Here is a 19,216-nt window from a genome sequence, read left to right on the forward strand (position 1 = left end):
AAGACTACTTGGTGCATACCATTTGACATGGTGTGTATTTGAGAAAATAGTGTGGAATACTTTTAACTCATTAATTGTATAGCCTAATAATCAGCAACATGGTATCACGGGAAACTGTGTATATAGGCTATACTTTTTTTATGACTGCATATTTTCTAGGTTAATGGTTTTAGAGCGTTATAACAATTTACTTACTGCTCCTACTACTGCTGGTTGAAATGAGCCTTCTACGGTGTTCCCTTTTCCGAGGTCCGTTGTTCGGTATAGGCTCAGTCTGATTCAGCGGCGTACACGGTTCTGCTGGGTCCGGATGAATGATTTCCTCCGCTGTCAGTCCCCGCGCTTCTACCGGTGATCCGTTACGTGACCTCCCATCTGCGGCCTGACTGGAGCGCTCTACATCATCGACGGGTGATTCCGGGGACACATCCGGCTCATCGTGTTCCGGGGAGCCCGGTGTTATGTACGCTTGCGGTACCGAAGCCGAGGGCTGATCCGATTCCGGAACCGGACCGTTCTCCTCGTAATTGGTAGGGGAGAGACCCTGCATAAAGTACCGTTCACAATCGCTCGCACCATCTGTGGGTGTAATGAAAGAAAAGAGTACTGTTACCACATCTGCGTAAAAGTTTGTAAATAAATAAATAAAACCTACACACTGATTAAAAGTTAAGGTAACCTTACTTACCGACTTCTCCTGTGAGATCTACAACCTGCGCTGATGGAATGCCATTCTCCCTTGTAGAACCTATTTCCTCGCCTGAGTACAAATCTGTAAAAACAATATACAAAATACACATCAGGATAGTACACTTTTAAATTTAGAACATTTCTATTTCACTCTAGTACATAGAAGGCCCTCTTACCTTCAAGTTGATATTCGGTTGAATGAAGCCCATTGTCGATCAAGTCAAAAACTGTTAATTGAAAACACGCAGGAATGAAAATACAAAGTGTCGATTTTTGCTATTTCTTTAGTTGTGGAGGAAAGGCTGAATGCGTACCGTGTTCTCTTTGAAGGGTCATTGCTCTGGATTCAAGTCACTAGTGTGAAGACCTCTGGATTTCTGGTAGGGTACTTATAGAAGTAAGAAAACAAAAAAACACACGAGTGCTGCTCTGCATGTGGGAGATAACTGATGAGGGGTTGGGGCCGTTACTTCTGGTACAACCAGATTATTATTTAGTTCCAAACTCTTGTCTCCGGCTGATAAAAATAGCTTCCTGTTTCAAAAACGAACTCACGAACTCTGTCTGATAAAACCAGATCGTTTTTTTAACATCCGGAGTCTGGGTTATAGATAACCAAAGTTAATAACTGGTCTACAAGATTACCTGAGGATGGCAGCTAAACACACAACACGCCTCGTTGAGAAAACAGAGGGAGGTGCGGGGGGTGGAGCACATTCCTCAATTCACCCCACAGCCTATGCTACACCAGAATGAGAGAGGACAGAGAAGAAGAGACACAGACTCTAGAAGGATTAAAGTTTTAAGACTCACAAGTTTAAGACTAGGCTACAGCTTTGGAGTGATAATGATGGCAAGTTTGTAAGACAAAGCAATAGCAAAGTAATTTGGAACACTCTCTTATTTTGCTGCATGCTGTTGAAGGTAATTTGTAATGCTGTTTAATTTTTACTCACCGTTATACCATTTTACTGCTTTACTGTCATTATTTCAATTTATTCTTCACTTGTTTACTGATGGTAAGTTTGTCACACAAAGCTTTAGCAAAGATTTTGAAGGTAATTAAAAAATGCTGTTTAATTTTAACTCACTGTTATACTATTTTACTGTAATTATTTCATCTTATTCTTTAGTTCTTAAATGATGGTAAGTTTGTCACACAAAGCTTTAGCAAAGATTTTACAAAGTTTAATTTTGGAACTCACTCTTATTTTGCTGCATGCTGTTGAAGGTAATTTTTACTCACCGTTATACCATTTTACTGCTTTGCTGTCATTATTTCAATTTATTCTTCACTTGTTTAATAATAAAGACTGACTTGATTCCAAAGAAACCTCCTACTGATCCTTTGCTGGCCCCGGAGATTCCTCCTTTTACTTATAACTCACTGCTATACTTTTTTAATGATAAATTTATTGTCACAAACACCTCCTAGTTAATTCATTCAAGTTGTATTACTTAATAAAGTCTTTAAATCAATGAAAAACACACAATGGAAGGATGTACGCAACCCTCTTATCAGTTACATACAGACATCCGGTGGGGTGGGGGGACCGGAAATAGCTGTCAAAAATGAGTTTGATGGAATGTATTGGATACTTCTCTCTAGTCTCCGCTGTGATTTTCCTTCTACAGCCATAGCCGTCAAGAACTTCCACAAGATCATCAGAGTCAACTGCAGAGAAATCAGTCATTGCTTCCATCAGAACCTCACGTTCTTGGCTGCTCACAAACTGCAGAAAATGTGCTTTAAGATCACTGTACACACTGTTGAAAAGCACCTGTTCAAGGAAGGGGAGTGCCAGTTTGTTTGGCAAATACTGACAATCTTGGCAACCTTTCAAAAGGATTCTGCCAATTGCCTTCCATGTTTCAGCAGGGAAATCATGGCAAATGAAGGGCACTTTAACTGTTGTACCAAGTGTGCATCGATCGTAGAATTCATGCCAGAAACAGCTGAGAACATCTCTCAGGACCCCAGATCCACTTCCTGCTTCTTCTTTGTTGTCTGGAAGTATGCGTCTCACATTCAGTGCTTTGTTCAAAATCTCTGCATCAGAGAAAGCTGTAATCACGTCATGTAAAGTGTTAGCATGATGTATGGTGATTGTTATCACTTCTTCTGGATGAGCTGGACTGGGGGGTGTAAAAAAACCCTCATAGATCAAAGTGTCATCTGTGTCTTCTTCAACACTGTAGAGGGGACCAAAGGTAATTGAGTCAACAGACATATCTAGAGAACGCTGGACTCCATCAAAATCGCCCATGACATATTCTACTTGTAGATCTGCTGTATTGATTTCATTTCCACTGTGTGCTGAGACAAGAATCACTTCAGATGTCTCGCTGGTATCATCAAGTTCTTTTTGCTTTGTTGCAATGTAAAAGCGTAACATTGTCAGCCTTGACGTCTCATACATAGTGCCAATGGACAGGCAGGTGTCATCAGTGAGGCGGTTCTGTTTGAAGTCCCACACCTCAAACTCGAAATCTGATTCTGATCCTTTAGGAGATATTCCATCAGGAAAGAAAAGTTTCTTTCCTTCTTGAAGGATGTCTTTTAATCCAGCATTAATTGCCAATTTAACTTTTCTGGTGCCACCTCCCTGCTTTGCCCTCACCTGTCTGGCTACATTACCATCACTGTGAATCCATCCTATCTCTACATTTCGGGTTGTTTTAAGCTTCTTTGTCTGTGTTGATCTTGTGTCTGCATCTGATACGTTTTCCTTGGTGCCTTCCTTTCTGACTTTCATTTTCTCACAAAGTTTTTCCAAAAGTCCTTGTTTTCGCTTTGAGATGGGCTTTTTACTTTTGCAGAAATTGAAGAGGGCAATTCGGTCTCCATAGGAGGGGATGTAATTTGCCAGCGCTGCATCATCCATCAGCGCGACAACGTTGCTGTCAATCTGCACAGAAGAAAAAAAGAAAATACAATGTATAAATAATGTTAAGGTTATGCCCCTTAAATCAGTAAAAGTGTTAGTAGGAAAATACTGATCAAATATTTCAGGAAAGCCTTGTGTGCAGGAGTCAGTACAATAATGTAATAAAAAAACAAAAATTTAATCTCAGTTCAGGATGTAAGTTTAATATGCGTTTCTGCTACCATAGAAGGCTGGTAAAGTAGTTTAATAGTTGTTGTTTTTTGTCTGTTTTAACTGTGTTTATTGTTGATTTACGACCGGGAGTCCGCACAGGGTGTTTTATTTTGAAAATTGACCGGATTCTCTATGCCGTTCTGTGTCAGACTTCCTGTCCGGTTCATCTGCTCTGTGCTGCTTGACGAAGCTTCCGTCATAAATAGAGATGCAGCCAAACGAGTATCTCCGTGAAACGGCGGAGCGCTAAGAACTTGCTTGAGTTGTACAGTCTTAAGGAAAAACACACATTAAAACACCCAACAGCTTCAGTAACACGTTATATTCACCTGCTGTCCGCTTTGTGTGTGAGGAGCTGCCCTCGGACACAGTGAGCAGACAGGAGGACAGAAGCAGCGCGACTGGCTGAAATGTTGCCGCGTCCGTTCTTTTGTCAACAAACACAGACAACAAGAGTCACTAGTCACCGACTACAGATGCTCTCACTCGGTCTTCGAAGGCAGTTTAAAACATGATAATACAACCAAAATGTCAACAACACAAAAACCAGCCAATATTCTTGTTAGCTACCATATTAGCTATCAAAACATGCTAACTCGTGCCTGCATTACACATCCTTCATCCCCTTGAATTTCCTTTGTTTTTACAAACGCCATGCAACAAACTAACACATATTTCATTTTTACTCACCTTTTGTTCTTCCAGTAATGAAATGGCTTCATCTGGGACCCCTCCAACACGCAAAAACTCACTTAAATCCGACATCTTCGGTCAGTGTGTGGTTCCCGGGCTAATTTACATCATGCAAGTGATTCTCTCACATGGGACCTTTACAGGTACCCATACTTCTGACTTTAATCTCATACTTCTGACTTTAAACTCATACTTCTGACTTTAATCTCATACTTCTGACTTTAAACTCAGAATTCTGACTTTAAACTCATACTTCTGACTTTAAACTCAGAATTCTGACTTTAATCTCAGAATTCTGACTTTAATCTCATACTTCTGACTTTAAACTCATACTTCTGACTTTAAACTCAGAATTCTGACTTTAAACTCAGAATTCTGACTTTAATCTCAGAATCTCAGAATTCTGACTTTAAACTCAGAATTCTGACTTTAATCTCATACTTCTGACTTTAATCTCAGAATTCTGACTTTAAACTCAGAATTCTGACTTTAAACTCAGAATTCTGACTTTAAACTCAGAATTCTGACTTTAATCTCAGAATTCTGACTTTAATCTCAGAATCTCAGAATTCTGACTTTAAACTCAGAATTCTGACTTTAATCTCAGAATCTCAGAATTCTGACTTTAAACTCAGAATTCTGACTTTAATCTCAGAATCTCAGAATTCTGACTTTAATCTCAGAATTCTGACTTTAAACTCATACTTCTGACTTTAAACTCAGAATTCTGACTTTAAACTCAGAATTCTGACTTTAAACTCAGAATTCTGACTTTAATCTCAGAATCTCAGAATTCTGACTTTAAACTCAGAATTCTGACTTTAATCTCATACTTCTGACTTTAAACTCATACTTCTGACTTTAATCTCAGAATTCTGACTTTAAACTCAGAATTCTGACTTTAATCTCGTACTTCTGACTTTAAACTCAGAATTCTGACTTTAATCTCATACTTCTGACTTTAATCCCATACTTCTGACTTTAATCTCATACTTCTGACTTTAATCTCATACTTCTGACTTTAATCCCATACTTCTGACTTTAAACTCATACTTCTGACTTTAAACTCAGAATTCTGACTTTAATCTCAGAATTCTGACTTTAATCTCATACTTCTGACTTTAAACTCATACTTCTGACTTTAAACTCAGAATTCTGACTTTAAACTCAGAATTCTGACTTTAATCTCAGAATCTCAGAATTCTGACTTTAAACTCAGAATTCTGACTTTAATCTCATACTTCTGACTTTAAACTCATACTTCTGACTTTAATCTCAGAATTCTGACTTTAAACTCAGAATTCTGACTTTAATCTCATACTTCTGACTTTAAACTCAGAATTCTGACTTTAATCTCATACTTCTGACTTTAATCCCATACTTCTGACTTTAATCTCATACTTCTGACTTTAATCTCATACTTCTGACTTTAATCCCATACTTCTGACTTTAAACTCATACTTCTGACTTTAAACTCATACTTCTGACTTTAAACTCAGAATTCTGACTTTAATCTCAGAATTCTGACTTTAAACTCAGAATTCTGACTTTAATCTCAGAATTCTGACTTTAATCTCAGAATTCTGACTTTAATCTCAGAATTCTGACTTTAATCTCAGAATAAAAAAAAAAAATTCACACGTGGCCCTAATGCTCTTCCGCATAAAACAGTAGCAACCGGTGCTAAACATTTATCATGCCATGACAAACTTTGCATTAACCTATGATGAGATAAGATTGTATATCGTGTCACCATTTCATTATAAAATGTCATAGCAGTTAAGCATTTCTTACTAAATGGTCTTGTTTTGCTTACTTTTACATCTTCACCGGGAACAAACGTGCTGGCAGATATCTGGGTACTGCCTGATTAGCGAAAGAAGGTCATCCAGCTGCAGGCCTCCTCTCAGATGTTCCAACATAGGCTGCAGCCTCAGCGCTGCATGGAGTACAAAGGCACTACAATAGTAGACAGGAAAACAATTGCTACAAAAAAATACCTTTTATTAGTTTTACTGTACAAACAGAAATATATGTCTCAACATACCAAACAATGGACTGTTTTTGCACTGAGATCCAGTATTTCCACAATTTATGATTTCATCAGAAAGGCCTTCAATTGACTGTTCAGTTGACATTTCAACCTGAAAATATAAATTTAATTCACAGGAAGAAAATTTCTTTCCCATGTAAACACATGAAAATATTGTATACTTGATCAACGCAGCATTTCCTTCATACAGAGGTCATACCTGCTCAGTTAACGCTCGCGACTGGACATCTGCAGCTGCATCAGTGTTGAGAGTCGCCGGGTTTATCTGGCCACTACACAAGTAACTGTAAGTCCATGGGCTGAAAAAGGCAGGGGCCGGGCCAACTCGTGCCAAACTTACTGCCAAAATCTCTCCAACAGTCCTATTTACACAAATCAAGCATTAATGTTTAAAAAAACATTTCACAGAAAGAAACCGTTTGTCCCGACTTGTATAAAAATAAACCCACTTGTACAGACTCCTCTGGTGCTTTGGCCCCTCAAAGAAACTGCTCTCAATTCCTGCAATCATTTCTATTGACACAAGTCCAAACACAATAACTGTGTTGGTCTAGGGTCTCTTATGTCAAGTAATATTTTATTATCGTGTGAATTAACTATTAGCCATTTAATTTAGACCATATTACTTTAATTAGAATCCCAACCAAGATAATAAAAATGTATTTCTATTTAGCCATTCAGATCATTTCAGTAGGGTTTGTCTAATTTGGGTTGTTGTTTTATTAATTTTTGTACATTATAGAAAACCTAATACACAACTCGAGGACAGACCGACAGACAGATATTACTAATAAAAGTGTAACATTTCTTCATGATTTGGGTGAGACTGTTCTGTGGATTCAAATATGTTTCCTTTTGTTTTACCTGTGAGAAATTCTTTTCGGAGAGCACCTGTGTGAATTTTCTTTTGACGCTGCCACTGCAGTAGCCTCTCTCCAGAATGTTTGTTCTGGAGATTTGGATGTTGAACTGTTTCTCTAGGTCAACTCTTCCACACATCATCAACACTGCCAAACCAAACTTCGAATCAATAAATAGCTACTAATGTTGACTGCAAAACCTGCAGAATTAAGATCTGTGTAGGACGAAGATGTTTATGTATGTAGACAACACAGTATTCACCTTCTGATGTGCTCCTCTCCATTGTTCTGGCTCGCAGCAGGTGTCTCAGCCATCTTAAGATTGTCCTTTTCTCTACAAAAGCACATGTGAGACATGTTAGTACGAATAGAAAAAACAAGTACTCAAGTTACATATACGTTTAAAATGAACATAAAAGTACCGCAGGTGTCATGGTGTACAGGGGGGCTGTCATTGAAACTATCTGGATCTATCTGGTCGTTTTCACACGTCTAACATTGAAAATGGATATTTTATTACTACTTTTCTCCACCTGTAGCCTTGTAGAGCAGCCATCCACCTGTCCCTCCCTGCATCTTAGGGTACTCATTTTGCAGTAGTCTAAAGAACTAAGAGAACATAACTAAGGGATGATAGATAGATAGAAAGATGCACTTAATTTAACCCGAGGGAAATTCAAGTATCCAGTAGCATACGAAACATACATCCATTAAACATACATTAAAATAACTTATAACACAGTAAACAGTGCAGATGGAGGTAGAAATTGTTCTTTTGTCTATTGTCCTCCCTGCCATGACTAGGAGCTGATGTCTCAATGCTTGAAGAATATCCTACCACTAGGATAAAAGGGTCATGTTTTAAATATAAGACGTTTAGTGCAAAGTTTAATCTCTAATACCTCCTCGTGACTCATATCCCTGGACATGGTGAGATGTCTTTTTCAAGCCCTGCTTGAGCAAGTTCAGACTCTTCAGATGAGGTTGGGGTTGTCTCTGAATTTATGTTTAACAGGTAAACAGGTTTTTGTATATGGTGTGCTATAGGTCTTTGGACTCTGTAACTTTCTCTTTCCTAGGGAACTTTTTCTTGAGAAAAATCCAGGGAAAGATCTGCATGATTTAAAACTGATTTTATTTTTTTTATTATGGTCATAAATGTTCAAATAAAATATTAACTAGTTAAATTACTTTAAAATGAACTTGAACAATAAAATTCCATCTAAAACCTGGCCATCTCTTACAGATGACGATGTCCCTGAGAGATGTTGTGTGTGAGCACGTTTATAAGACTCTCTGTCGAGTTCTGACAAACAGAGGTTAACAAAGAAAATCCACGTTAAAGGCATAAAACAACTTGAGCTAGTTACTGAAAACACTAGCTAGCTTTAGTAGGATGAAGCTAACTTAGTTCATGCTAATCCAAGCGATGCTTCATTTCCAGCTTGGTCCACTTGTCAAACTCAAACGCATTTTCCCTTTATGTGTCCCTACGATAAAATAATTAGCCACTGTGGGATAATGTCACCAAAGAATATATTCAAAACGGCCCATATATTTCACATGTCTTACCTATGCACTGGTTGCCATGGCGCCAGCGGGTTGCCATGGCGAGTGAATACAGCGGTGCGTTCATGGTCGCACGTGTAAGTGGGAGAAGTTCATTCTTAAAGTGTAGCTGCTGAACTGCACAAACTGGCACAATTTATTGCTCATATAGTGTAATTGGTCCCACGTATTGTCCAAAACAGCTTTTTAAAGGGAACTTAGTCACTGGCATTAGTCTGTTTACTGCCAATCACATGCATATGGTGGATAGAAAGCATGGAGCCACGGTTCTCGCAGTGCCTACGTCTCGTGAAGGCGACATGACTGAGGAGAGTCTTCTTCCTTCTTTGTTAGACTGTCACTCATGATTCCACGCCCCTCTCCGTTGAAGCCACGCCCCCCACGCAAAATCGAGGCCAAAAGTCTGAAACTGAAAAATACTGATCTGAAACTGAAAAATAGATTTGAAAGTGAAAAAAAAAGATCTGAAGCTGTAAAAAAAAGATTTGATGCTGTAAAAAAAAATAAGCTTTGACTTTGAAAACATAAAACGTGGAACTGAAAAATAAAAGTCCTAAAATATCAAAATATGGAAAAGTGAAAAATAAAAACAAATAATTTCTTAAAAATACTTCCAGAAATAAATCAATATTTTATTTAAACTGAAAAAAATTGGCAAACTTATTTTTGGTTTGAGTACATGGTTGTATTTTTTAAGTTTTAGTTTTTCGATTACAATTTCTTTTTTCAAATTAACAAAACATTTGGCCCTAATTTAGCTCCATAGCAGGGAGGGAGTGGGAGTTTCTCTGTTAGTGATGGGGAAAGTCTTTAGAAAGACTCCAGTCACCAACTCTTTCATTAAAATGAACTAATCTCTTTTTGTGTCATTTGGTTCATTTTAACTAGGCTGGTTATTGCGGCGCTGCAGCCTCTAGTGGGCGATTAAAAAATAAACAGAACACAAAACACACTCTTATTAAAATTGAACCAGTTTAATAATAATCTGAAACACTGCAGGTTGTTCACCAGTGAGGAGCATTGAAACAACAGCACGGCTCTGCTGATAAAGAAAAAGTCAAAGTTACACTGCGTTCTCTGGCGGACCGGATCAGCTGTTAGCTGTAAACCAAAGGGCTAACGCTAACGTTGCTACGTGGCTGTGTTTTAATGGTTTAATGTCCGGGTCCGTTTGTTTTGGAGAGGAGACGACCTCGGAGGTAATTCAGCTCCAGGTAGAACCCTGTCAGGGCTCTGAAGTCCAGAACAACTCTCATCAGCTGTTGGCTGGAAACACTAGCAGGACTAAAGTTACTGTGTTAAAACTATAACTTAGCACGACGTCACTGTGCTGTAATAATGTTATGCTTTATTAAATGTCACATAATTAACAAAATAGATATATAATGTCAGTCCCCGGTGCTGGCAGGAAGTCAGCCTGCCGAGTGAAGACAGACTCTGAGGACCCCTGTGAGCGCTGAACGATTACTTCATTCCTGCTCCACAGTAGCCGAGAGGTCACGTGACAAATGAACGACTCAAACCCAGAGACCCACAGTTATGAGTCCTGAACTAATCAGTTCTGTTTCCTGTGCTGATGGAGCCCAGCTGCTGTGTAACGAGTGAACGTAAGAGTCCAAGATCCTTCACGCAATGAATTACTCACTGAGACGACCCGTTCGTCCTGAGTCATACACACGATCAGGTCAAACGAACGACAACACGAGCCTGCCTTTGACGTGTTCACTTATCCGTATGGAGCAGGAGGTGAAGTTTCTGCAGGTTGAGGCAGAGATGTAAAGTTTTTATGGCTGTGAGTGAGTGTTGATGCATTTGTAAGTGACCGGTTTGTAAAACAGTATTCAACAGGAGAAAAGATCAAGAAACATTCTGGCTGCATTTTCAAGAAGTTGTGCAGACTGAAGTTCCTTTTGTTGGACAAGGCAGATCTGTTTCTTCTAGATTTACATGGCATTTCATGCTTTTCTGTTGTGCAAGTAGTTCTCATAGAATTTGTATTTGTTATTTAACATTTCATGTTGCAAGCTGATTTACAGGAAACTGTATAAAAGTGGTGGAGACATGTCCCCGGTGTAGAGGACACCGTCACAACCCTCATTTCAAGCTGAAAAACTGTTTCCCCATCGACGGTCAGTGTCCAGACCTGGGAAACCCATGACGCTCTCGAAGAGAGACGCTGTACACATTTACACACGAGCCGCAGCAGCATGACTTCATATTTAAATCTCCAGACAAGCCGACAGGATCATCAGGATCTAAAGTTAAATAATCTTCAACACGTCCAAAAGGTCTCACACTCAGTCCAGGTTCATACAGAGACACTGTTTGGAGTAAAGCAGCCGTCCTCCTGATCAATGCTGAGCGTCTAAACATTTCAGAAGCTAAAAGTTGAATTCTGTTTCTTCTGTCTGACCTGTCAAGTTTTTAACTATTTTTTCCAGCATAAACGTCCCACGATATTAACTGTGACATTACTGTGCTACGTTTAAATGACTGACAGCAGCAATGGCGTCGCTTTGTGTTGAAAAGTGGTGGCTCTCCTACATTCACAGCGTTGTGTTGGACAGATTTGTGCAGTGGTGTTCATGGGAGAGAGAGATACTGCACGCAGCTCTGCAGAGGTTTTCATTAGGCCTAGTAAAATAAATTTAAATCAATATGTGGCGTTCAGCGTTGATATTGAGTATAAATAAATCCATTTATGGGAACACTGTACTAGTTCTTTAGCCAACGTAGCCATAGGCTAAGGAAGGCGGCCCACCGGCCCCGAGGCTGGCTGGCCCTCCGGGATTTGTCACGGTACTCCAGATGCCCAGACTGCTACAGGACACATCCTCAATACAACTCTACGGGGAAAGCCCGTAACGGCAAAGATGGCGGTTATCCCGCCCCTCCCGCTAAAAGCCAATTGTCTGCTTTTAACAGCCAAAGCGGGAATCATATTTCAGCCAATCGTGTGGTTCTGAGACGTGAATTCAATGCGGAAGCCACGTAAACCTGCAGTCTACTGAACGGCCAGCAGGGGGCGACTTCTTGTTTGCAAAAAAAGTCCTGCTGCATCAGAAATAAAATGTTTCTACTTGTCAGCTGATTTATTCCCTCAGTAAACTCTTTCCTGATGAGTTTATGGTCTCAGTCGCTAGTTTCAAGTCTTCTTCAACACAGCATGATGTTCATTTAGTAAATTATGGTCCCATTTAGAGGAACAGAGACCAGGAAGCAGGGGGGGCTTTAGGGCGGGGCTACAAGCTGATTGACAAGTCGTTACCATTGCGACCTGTCAATCAAGCTAGAGTGACTCGTACCCTCTGCGCTGTGTAAATTTAACCAGCGGCGTAGAAAAAGCTTATTAGGAGTCGGCTGTTCACTTTGTCTAGTGAGTACATTTAGTTTTAAGACTGTTGTTCTCTAGAAAAACTAACAGCCTGTTAAAGAGACAGTTAACGTGAATTATGTGACAAGTTAAAATAGGACATATTAATAATCTGAACACAAGATAATTAAATATAGTAAATTCATGGTCTGTGATGTTAAAAAATGGTAATTCATTAATCTGCAGAAGTTCATACGAATGGAATAAAACCATAAAAGTGGGTAATGTAGTCAGAATATCTGATTTAAATTATCACATGGTTTGTGATTAAAAAGTGTTAATCTACGAGGTGAAGCTGGAGACCTTCCGTCTCCGCCCACATGCCTGGGCATGTCGCGGTATTTTCTTCATTAGAGTAAAAGTTCTCGCTGAGGAAACGTCTCTTTTCTCTCTCGTGATTACAGATGCACCAAGCTAAGCAAGCTAGCTGTCTCCACAAACGGCCGTTAGCTCCACCGTCCCGGCCGCCGCTGAAAGTCGTGTAGTCTGCAGGAGCCTTTACTGAATGCACAGGAACACAGTCTGTAGTGACAGCAGGGACCTGCAGGGGGAGCTGCTGTCTCTTTAACAACTTGAAGTTATTGATCCTCAGAGCCGATCAGAACATCAAAATATATATTTATATACAAACAAACCAAAACCAGCTAATAAAAGACTGTGATCGGGTTATTGATCTCAGATACTCAACAGAGCAGTAAACAGTACTAAACTAATAGTAGCTGTAATACCAGATGTGACCAGCAGGTGGACTCCTGCCTCTCTGCTCCCCTGTCTGTCTCACCAGTCTCAGAGTTCAGGTTCAGGCTTGAGGTCTGCTGCCGGAGACTGATGACTCATCAGCAGCTCTGCTTCTGATTGGCTGCTGACTCAGTAATAAACTGAAGGTACCTGAAGAACCAGCAGGGGGCGTCTGAGCTCCTCCTCCCTGCTGCTGTTCTCCAACCAGCTGCTGCTGCCGGAGACTGATGACTCATCAGCAGCTCTGCTTCTGATTGGCTGCTGACTCAGTTAGAAACTGAAGGTACCTGAAGAACCAGCAGGGGGCGTCTGAGCTCCTCCTCCCTGCTGCTGTTCTCCAACCAGCTGCTGCTGCCGGAGACTGATGACTCATCAGCAGCTCTGCTTCTGATTGGCTACTGACTCAGTAATAAACTGAAGGTACCTGAAGAACCAGCAGGGGGCGTCTGAGCTCCTCCTCTCTGCTGCTGTTCTCCAACCAGCTGCTGCTGCCGGAGACTGATGACTCATCAGCAGCTCTGCTTCTGATTGGCTACTGACTCAGTAATAAACTGAAGGTACCTGAAGAACCAGCAGGGGGCGTCTGAGCTCCTCCTCTCTGCTGCTGTTCTCCAACCAGCTGCTGCTGCCGGAGACTGATGACTCATCAGCGGCTCTGCTTCTGATTGGCTGCTGAGTGAACACAAAGTAAAGTTGGGACTTTCCAAAGTTGTGCTGAGAGACGCTGTGGATCAGAGTCACGTTACTGAAAACACTTTCACATCAGTGTTTGTGTTGTAGATCAGTCTGAGGCTTTTACTGCTGAGGTCAGGATGTTCCACCTCTCTGACTCTCAGCTCTCTGTCCTCAGTTCACTTTTAGTGAAACTCAGTCAGTCAGTCTGACTCAACTGGATCACTTTCACTCAGTGACTTTCTAAAACCCATCACCACCAAACCTCTGTGTATTTACAGCACATTTTACATTGTTACACAGAAATTTACCTATAAAACTAAAGTAAACATTAAATTACAGTAAATCAGACTCCCTGCTGCTGCACCTCCATCACAGAAGAAAGAAAATACATAAACTCCTAACGAGGACACCAAGGCCCTGTTTTTATTTGTTGATGACCTCATTGAGAGACCTGTGCCAGGTGAGGAGAGGGAGGCAGGTGTGAACTCCTCCTTCCTCATGCTTTACTAGAAAACAAACAGTGATTTAGTGCCATGTGGAAAAGGGTCAGTACACTAGACACACTCTGAGGCAGCCTTCTCTATAAAGAGCTGTGCTACAGACAGAGGGCATTCACAGTATCTGAAACATCTGCAGCAGCACCTGTTTCATCCTCACAGAGACACAAATCACACAGCTGTGCAATATTTTAATCAAATAAAGACATGCAAGTACAATTAACAGCAGCAGCACAGTCACAAACACATATTCCTGCTGCCTTCAGTCCTTCATTACTAACAGTCTCACTCCCAGCTCCTTACAAATGGACGCTTTGGGCAACACCCCTTGGCGTCACTTTTTAACGCCCTGGATAACCTTCAGTTTTTGTACGTGTACAAATCAGCGGTCAAGGTAGAAACAATAAATATACACCGTCCAGTTAACAAGTGTTTCACGTTGTGAAACACGTTACATTTTGTTAAAACAATTTCTTAGGACACTTTACTTACATGAAGTGACGTGATGTGTGACAATGATGACTTTTTGTTTCAGAAGGGAAACGAACATTGGTCTCCTGGCTGAAATCCTACTTAATCTGTTTACTGGGTGTTTGCACTGGACATGTCGGCTGTGTTATTATAACACTGACTTCTGCAGCTGCATTGCAATACTTTTCTATAAGCACTTTCAAGAATGGATCACACTAACCTGATCTGATAAAGGTCACTGTCCCCAGATAATAACGTGAAACTAAACTCAGGGCCAACAAACCATTTCAACCATTCTGTTGGCACAGTTTCACCATTTGCCAGTTTCCTTATAAACAGGGTTCTGGAAAAGTACCTCTTTTGGTCTTTGTGTTGTTTTTCTGAGGGAGAGACATCTGCGTCTTTGTTTCAGGTCCACGCTATAGAATCTGGACATTTTCCCTTCGGGGTGTCCTCACTTTTGTTGCCAGCGGTTTACACATCAATGGCTGTGTGATGTGTTATTATGAGGAGACAGCTAATTTACACTGTTATACAAGCTGCACGCTCACTACTTTACACTGTTATACAAGCTGCACGCTCACTACTTTACACTGTTCTACAATCTGAACGCTCACTACTTTACACTGTTCTACAATCTGAACGCTCACTACTTTACACTGTTATACAAGCTGAACGCTCACTACTTTACACTGTTCTACAATCTGAACGCTCACTACTTTACACTGTTATACAAGCTGAACGCTCACTACTTTACACTGTTCTACAATCTGAACGCTCACTACTTTACACTGTTATACAAGCTGCACGCTCACTACTTTACACTGTTATACAAGCTGCACGCTCACTACTTTACACTGTTATACAAGCTGTAGACTCACTACTTTACACTGTTATACAAGCTGCACGCTCACTACTTTACACTGTTATACAAGCTGTAGACTCACTACTTTAATTCAATTCAATTCAATTCAATTTTATTTATATAGCGCCAAATCACAACAACAGTTATCTCACAGCGCTTTTCATAAAGAGCAGGTCTAGACCGTACTCTGTGATGATATTTACAGAAGCCCAACAGTTCCCACCAAGAGCAAGCACTAGGCGACAGAGGCAAGGAAAAACTTCCTTTTAAGAGGCAGAAACCTCGAGCAGAACCATGGCTCAGGGTGGGCGGCCATCTGCCTCGACCGGTTGGGGTGAGAGAGAGAGAGAGAGAGAGAAGAGAGAGAGAAGAGAGTGAAAGAGAGAGAGAGAGAGAGAGAGAGAGAGAGAGAGAGAGAGAGGGATGTAAGGAGAGAGAGAGGGGAGGGAGGCAGCCTACACAATATACACACAGAGGTACAGACAGCGAAGGTAATGTTGCTATAAACTAAATGAAAAATGGTACAGATATTTATAATAGTGTTAATGGTAACCATCGTAATGTAAATGATTATAATAACAATAAGACCAGCGACAACAGTCGTTGCAGTAGAGGGTGTCGAGCAGGAACACGGGGGCAGCAGGTGACCCGCAGCCACAGATCCAGACTCCACAGCTCCAGAGCCAGAAAACCTGCAGGAAGTGATAGGAGAGAGGAGAGACGAGAAAGCACAAGACTACCAGAAAGGGGAGAAGTTGTGTTAGTAACATGCAATAATGGGATGAGGTTGCATACAGAGGGAGAGAAAGTAGAGGAGAGAGGAGCTCAGTGCATCATGGGAAATCCCCCAGCAGTCTAGGCCTATAGCAGCATAACTAAGGGATGGTTCAGGACTACCTGAGCCAGCCCTAACTATAAGCTTTATCAAAGAGGAAAGTCTTAAGCCTACTCTTAAATGTGGAGATGGTGTCTGCCTCCTGAACCCAAACTGGAACCTGGTTCCACAGGAGAGGAGCTTGATAGCTGAACGCTCTGGCTCCTAGTCTACTTTTGGAGACTCTAGGAACCACAAGTAACCCTGCATTCTGGGAGCGCAGTGCTCTGGTGGGGTAGTAAGGTACTATGAGCTCTTTAAGATAAGATGGTGCCTGACCATTAAGAGCTTTGTAGGTAAGAAGAATGATTTTAAATTCTATTCTGGATTTTACTGGAAGCCAATGCAAAGAAGCTAAAACAGGAGAAATGTGATCTCTTTTCCTGGTTCCTGTCAGAACACGTGCTGCAGCATTCTGGATCAGCTGAAGAGTCTTAATGGACTTTTTCGAGCAGCCTGATAATAAGGAATTGCAGTAATCCAGCCTAGAAGTAACAAATGCATGGACTAGTTTTTCTGCATCATTTTTAGACAGGATGTTCCTGATTTTCGCAATATTACGTAGGTGAAAAAAGGCGGTCCTTGAAATTTGCTTAATGTGGGACTTAAACGACATGTCCTGATCAAAGATAACTCCAAGATTCCTCACAGTGGTGCTGGAGGCCAAGGCGATGCCATCCAGGGAAACTATATCTTTAGATAATGCGTCACGGAGGTGCTTAGGCCCCAGAACAATAACTTCAGTTTTATCTGAGTTTAACATAAGAAAATTACAGCTCATCCAGGTTTTAACATCCTGAAGGCACATTTGAAGTTTAGCTAACTGATGAGTTTCATCTGGCTTGATCGATAGATATAACTGAGTATCATCTGCATAACAATGAAAGCTTATGGAATGTTTCCTGATAATATTGCCTAAAGGAAGCATATATAAAGTGAAGAGGATTGGTCCAAGGACAGATCCTTGAGGAACTCCATGAGTAACTTTGGCGTGCATGGAGGACTCATCGTTAACATGTACAAACTGAAATCGATCTGATAAATAGGACTTAAACCAGCTTAGAGCGGTTCCTTTAATGCCAATGAAATATTCCAGTCTCTGCAATAGGATCTGATGGTCAATGGTATCAAATGCAGCACTAAGATCTAATAAAACCAGTACAGAGACAAGTCCTTTGTCTGATGCAATAAGGAGGTCATTAGTAATTTTCACCAGTGCTGTCTCTGTGCTATGATGAGCTCTAAATCCTGACTGAAAATCCTCAAATAAACTATTGCTCTGTAGAAAGTCACACAGCTGTTTAGCAACTGCTTTCTCCAGAACCTTAGAGAGAAATGGAAGGTTAGATATAGGTCTATAGTTTGATAAAACATCTGGATCAAGTTTGGGCTTTTTCAGAAGAGGTTTAATTACAGCTACTTTAAAGTACTGTGGTACATAGCCTGTTGATAAAGATAGATTGATCATATCTAGTATAGAGGTGCTGACTAAGGGTAAAACATCTTTAAGCAGCCTAGTCGGGATGGGGTCTAAGAGGCAGGTTGATGGTTTAGATGAAGAAATTATTGAAGTTAGTTGGTAAAGATTGAGGGAAGCAAAACAGTCTAAACATGTATCTGGTTCTACAGCTGTTTCTAAGGTTCCTGAGTTTAGAGATAAGTCGGTGCCAGTTGAGGGCAGGTCTTGGTGAATTTTGTCTCTAATAGCTAGAATTTTATCATTAAAGAAGCTCATGAAGTCGTAACTACTGAGAGCTATGGGAATACTTGGCTCAATAGAGCTGTGACTCTCTGTCAGCCTGGCTACAGTGCTGAAAAGAAACCTGGGGTTGTTCCTATTTTCCTCTATTAATGACGAGTAGTACGCTGCTCTGGCATTACGGAGGGCCTTCCTATAAGTTTTAAGACTATCTTGCCAAATTAAACGAGAATTTTCCACTTTGGTGGAACGCCAATTCCTCTCAAGTTTCCGTGATATTTGCTTTAATTTGCGAGTTTCAGTATTATACCATGGAGCTAACCGTCTTTGTTTTAGTATTTTCTTTTTTAGAGGGGCTACAGAGTCGAGTGTCATTCGCAGCGAGCCAGCAGCACTATCAACAAGATGATCGATTTGGGAGGGACTGAAATTAGCATAGGAGTCCTCCGTTACTTTGTGACTAGATAATGTATTTAGAGCTGATGGAATCGCATCCTTAAATTTAGCTATAGCACTATCAGACAGACATCTTGTATAGAAATTTTTGCCCAATGGCGAGTAGTTCAGCAATACAAACTCAAAAGTTATCAAACAGTGGTCGGACAAAGAGGGATTCTGTGGGAACACCACTAAATGTTCAATTTCAATACCATACACCAAAACAAGGTCAAGGGTGTGGTTAAAACAGTGAGTCGGTTCATGAACACTCTGAGAGAAGCCGATGGAATCTAACAAAGAGATAAACGCAGTACTGAAGCTGTCATTCTCAACATCTACATGAATATTAAAATCCCCTACAATAATAACTTTGTCCGTTTTAAGGACTAAAGTTGACAAAAACTCTGCAAATTCAGATAAGAATTCAGAATACGGGCCAGGTGCTCGGTACACTATAACAAAAAGAATTGGTTGCAGTGATTTCCAACTTGGGTGCGAAAGACTAAGAACAAGACTTTCAAATGAGTTATAGTTTAGTTTAGGTTTAGAGCTGATTAATAGGCTAGAGTCGAAGATAGCTGCAACTCCACCTCCTCGGCCTGTGCCTCGAGGAATGTGAG

At 40.6% G+C, this 19,216-nt stretch overlaps 1 protein-coding gene across 1 annotated transcript; it reads right to left on the reverse strand.

The window, feature by feature from the left end:
* Positions 1-1,044: 1,044 nt before the first annotated feature.
* Positions 1,045-4,662, reverse strand: LOC119912009. Its single transcript, XM_038730983.1, has 3 exons — positions 4,482-4,662; positions 2,290-3,599; positions 1,045-1,078 (listed from the first exon to the last, which is right to left on the reverse strand). Exons 1-3 carry the CDS (start codon positions 4,554-4,556, stop codon positions 1,045-1,047), a joined length of 1,419 nt encoding a protein of 472 aa, XP_038586911.1. The 5' UTR covers positions 4,557-4,662.
* Between the last annotated feature and the right edge of the window lie 14,554 nt (positions 4,663-19,216).

The sequence above is a fragment of the Micropterus salmoides genome, unplaced genomic scaffold (assembly GCF_014851395.1).
Source record: "Micropterus salmoides isolate LMB-PRFRI ecotype aquatic unplaced genomic scaffold, ASM1485139v1 Ms_hic_scaffold_2, whole genome shotgun sequence".
Classification (NCBI taxonomy): domain Eukaryota; kingdom Metazoa; phylum Chordata; class Actinopteri; order Centrarchiformes; family Centrarchidae; genus Micropterus; species Micropterus salmoides.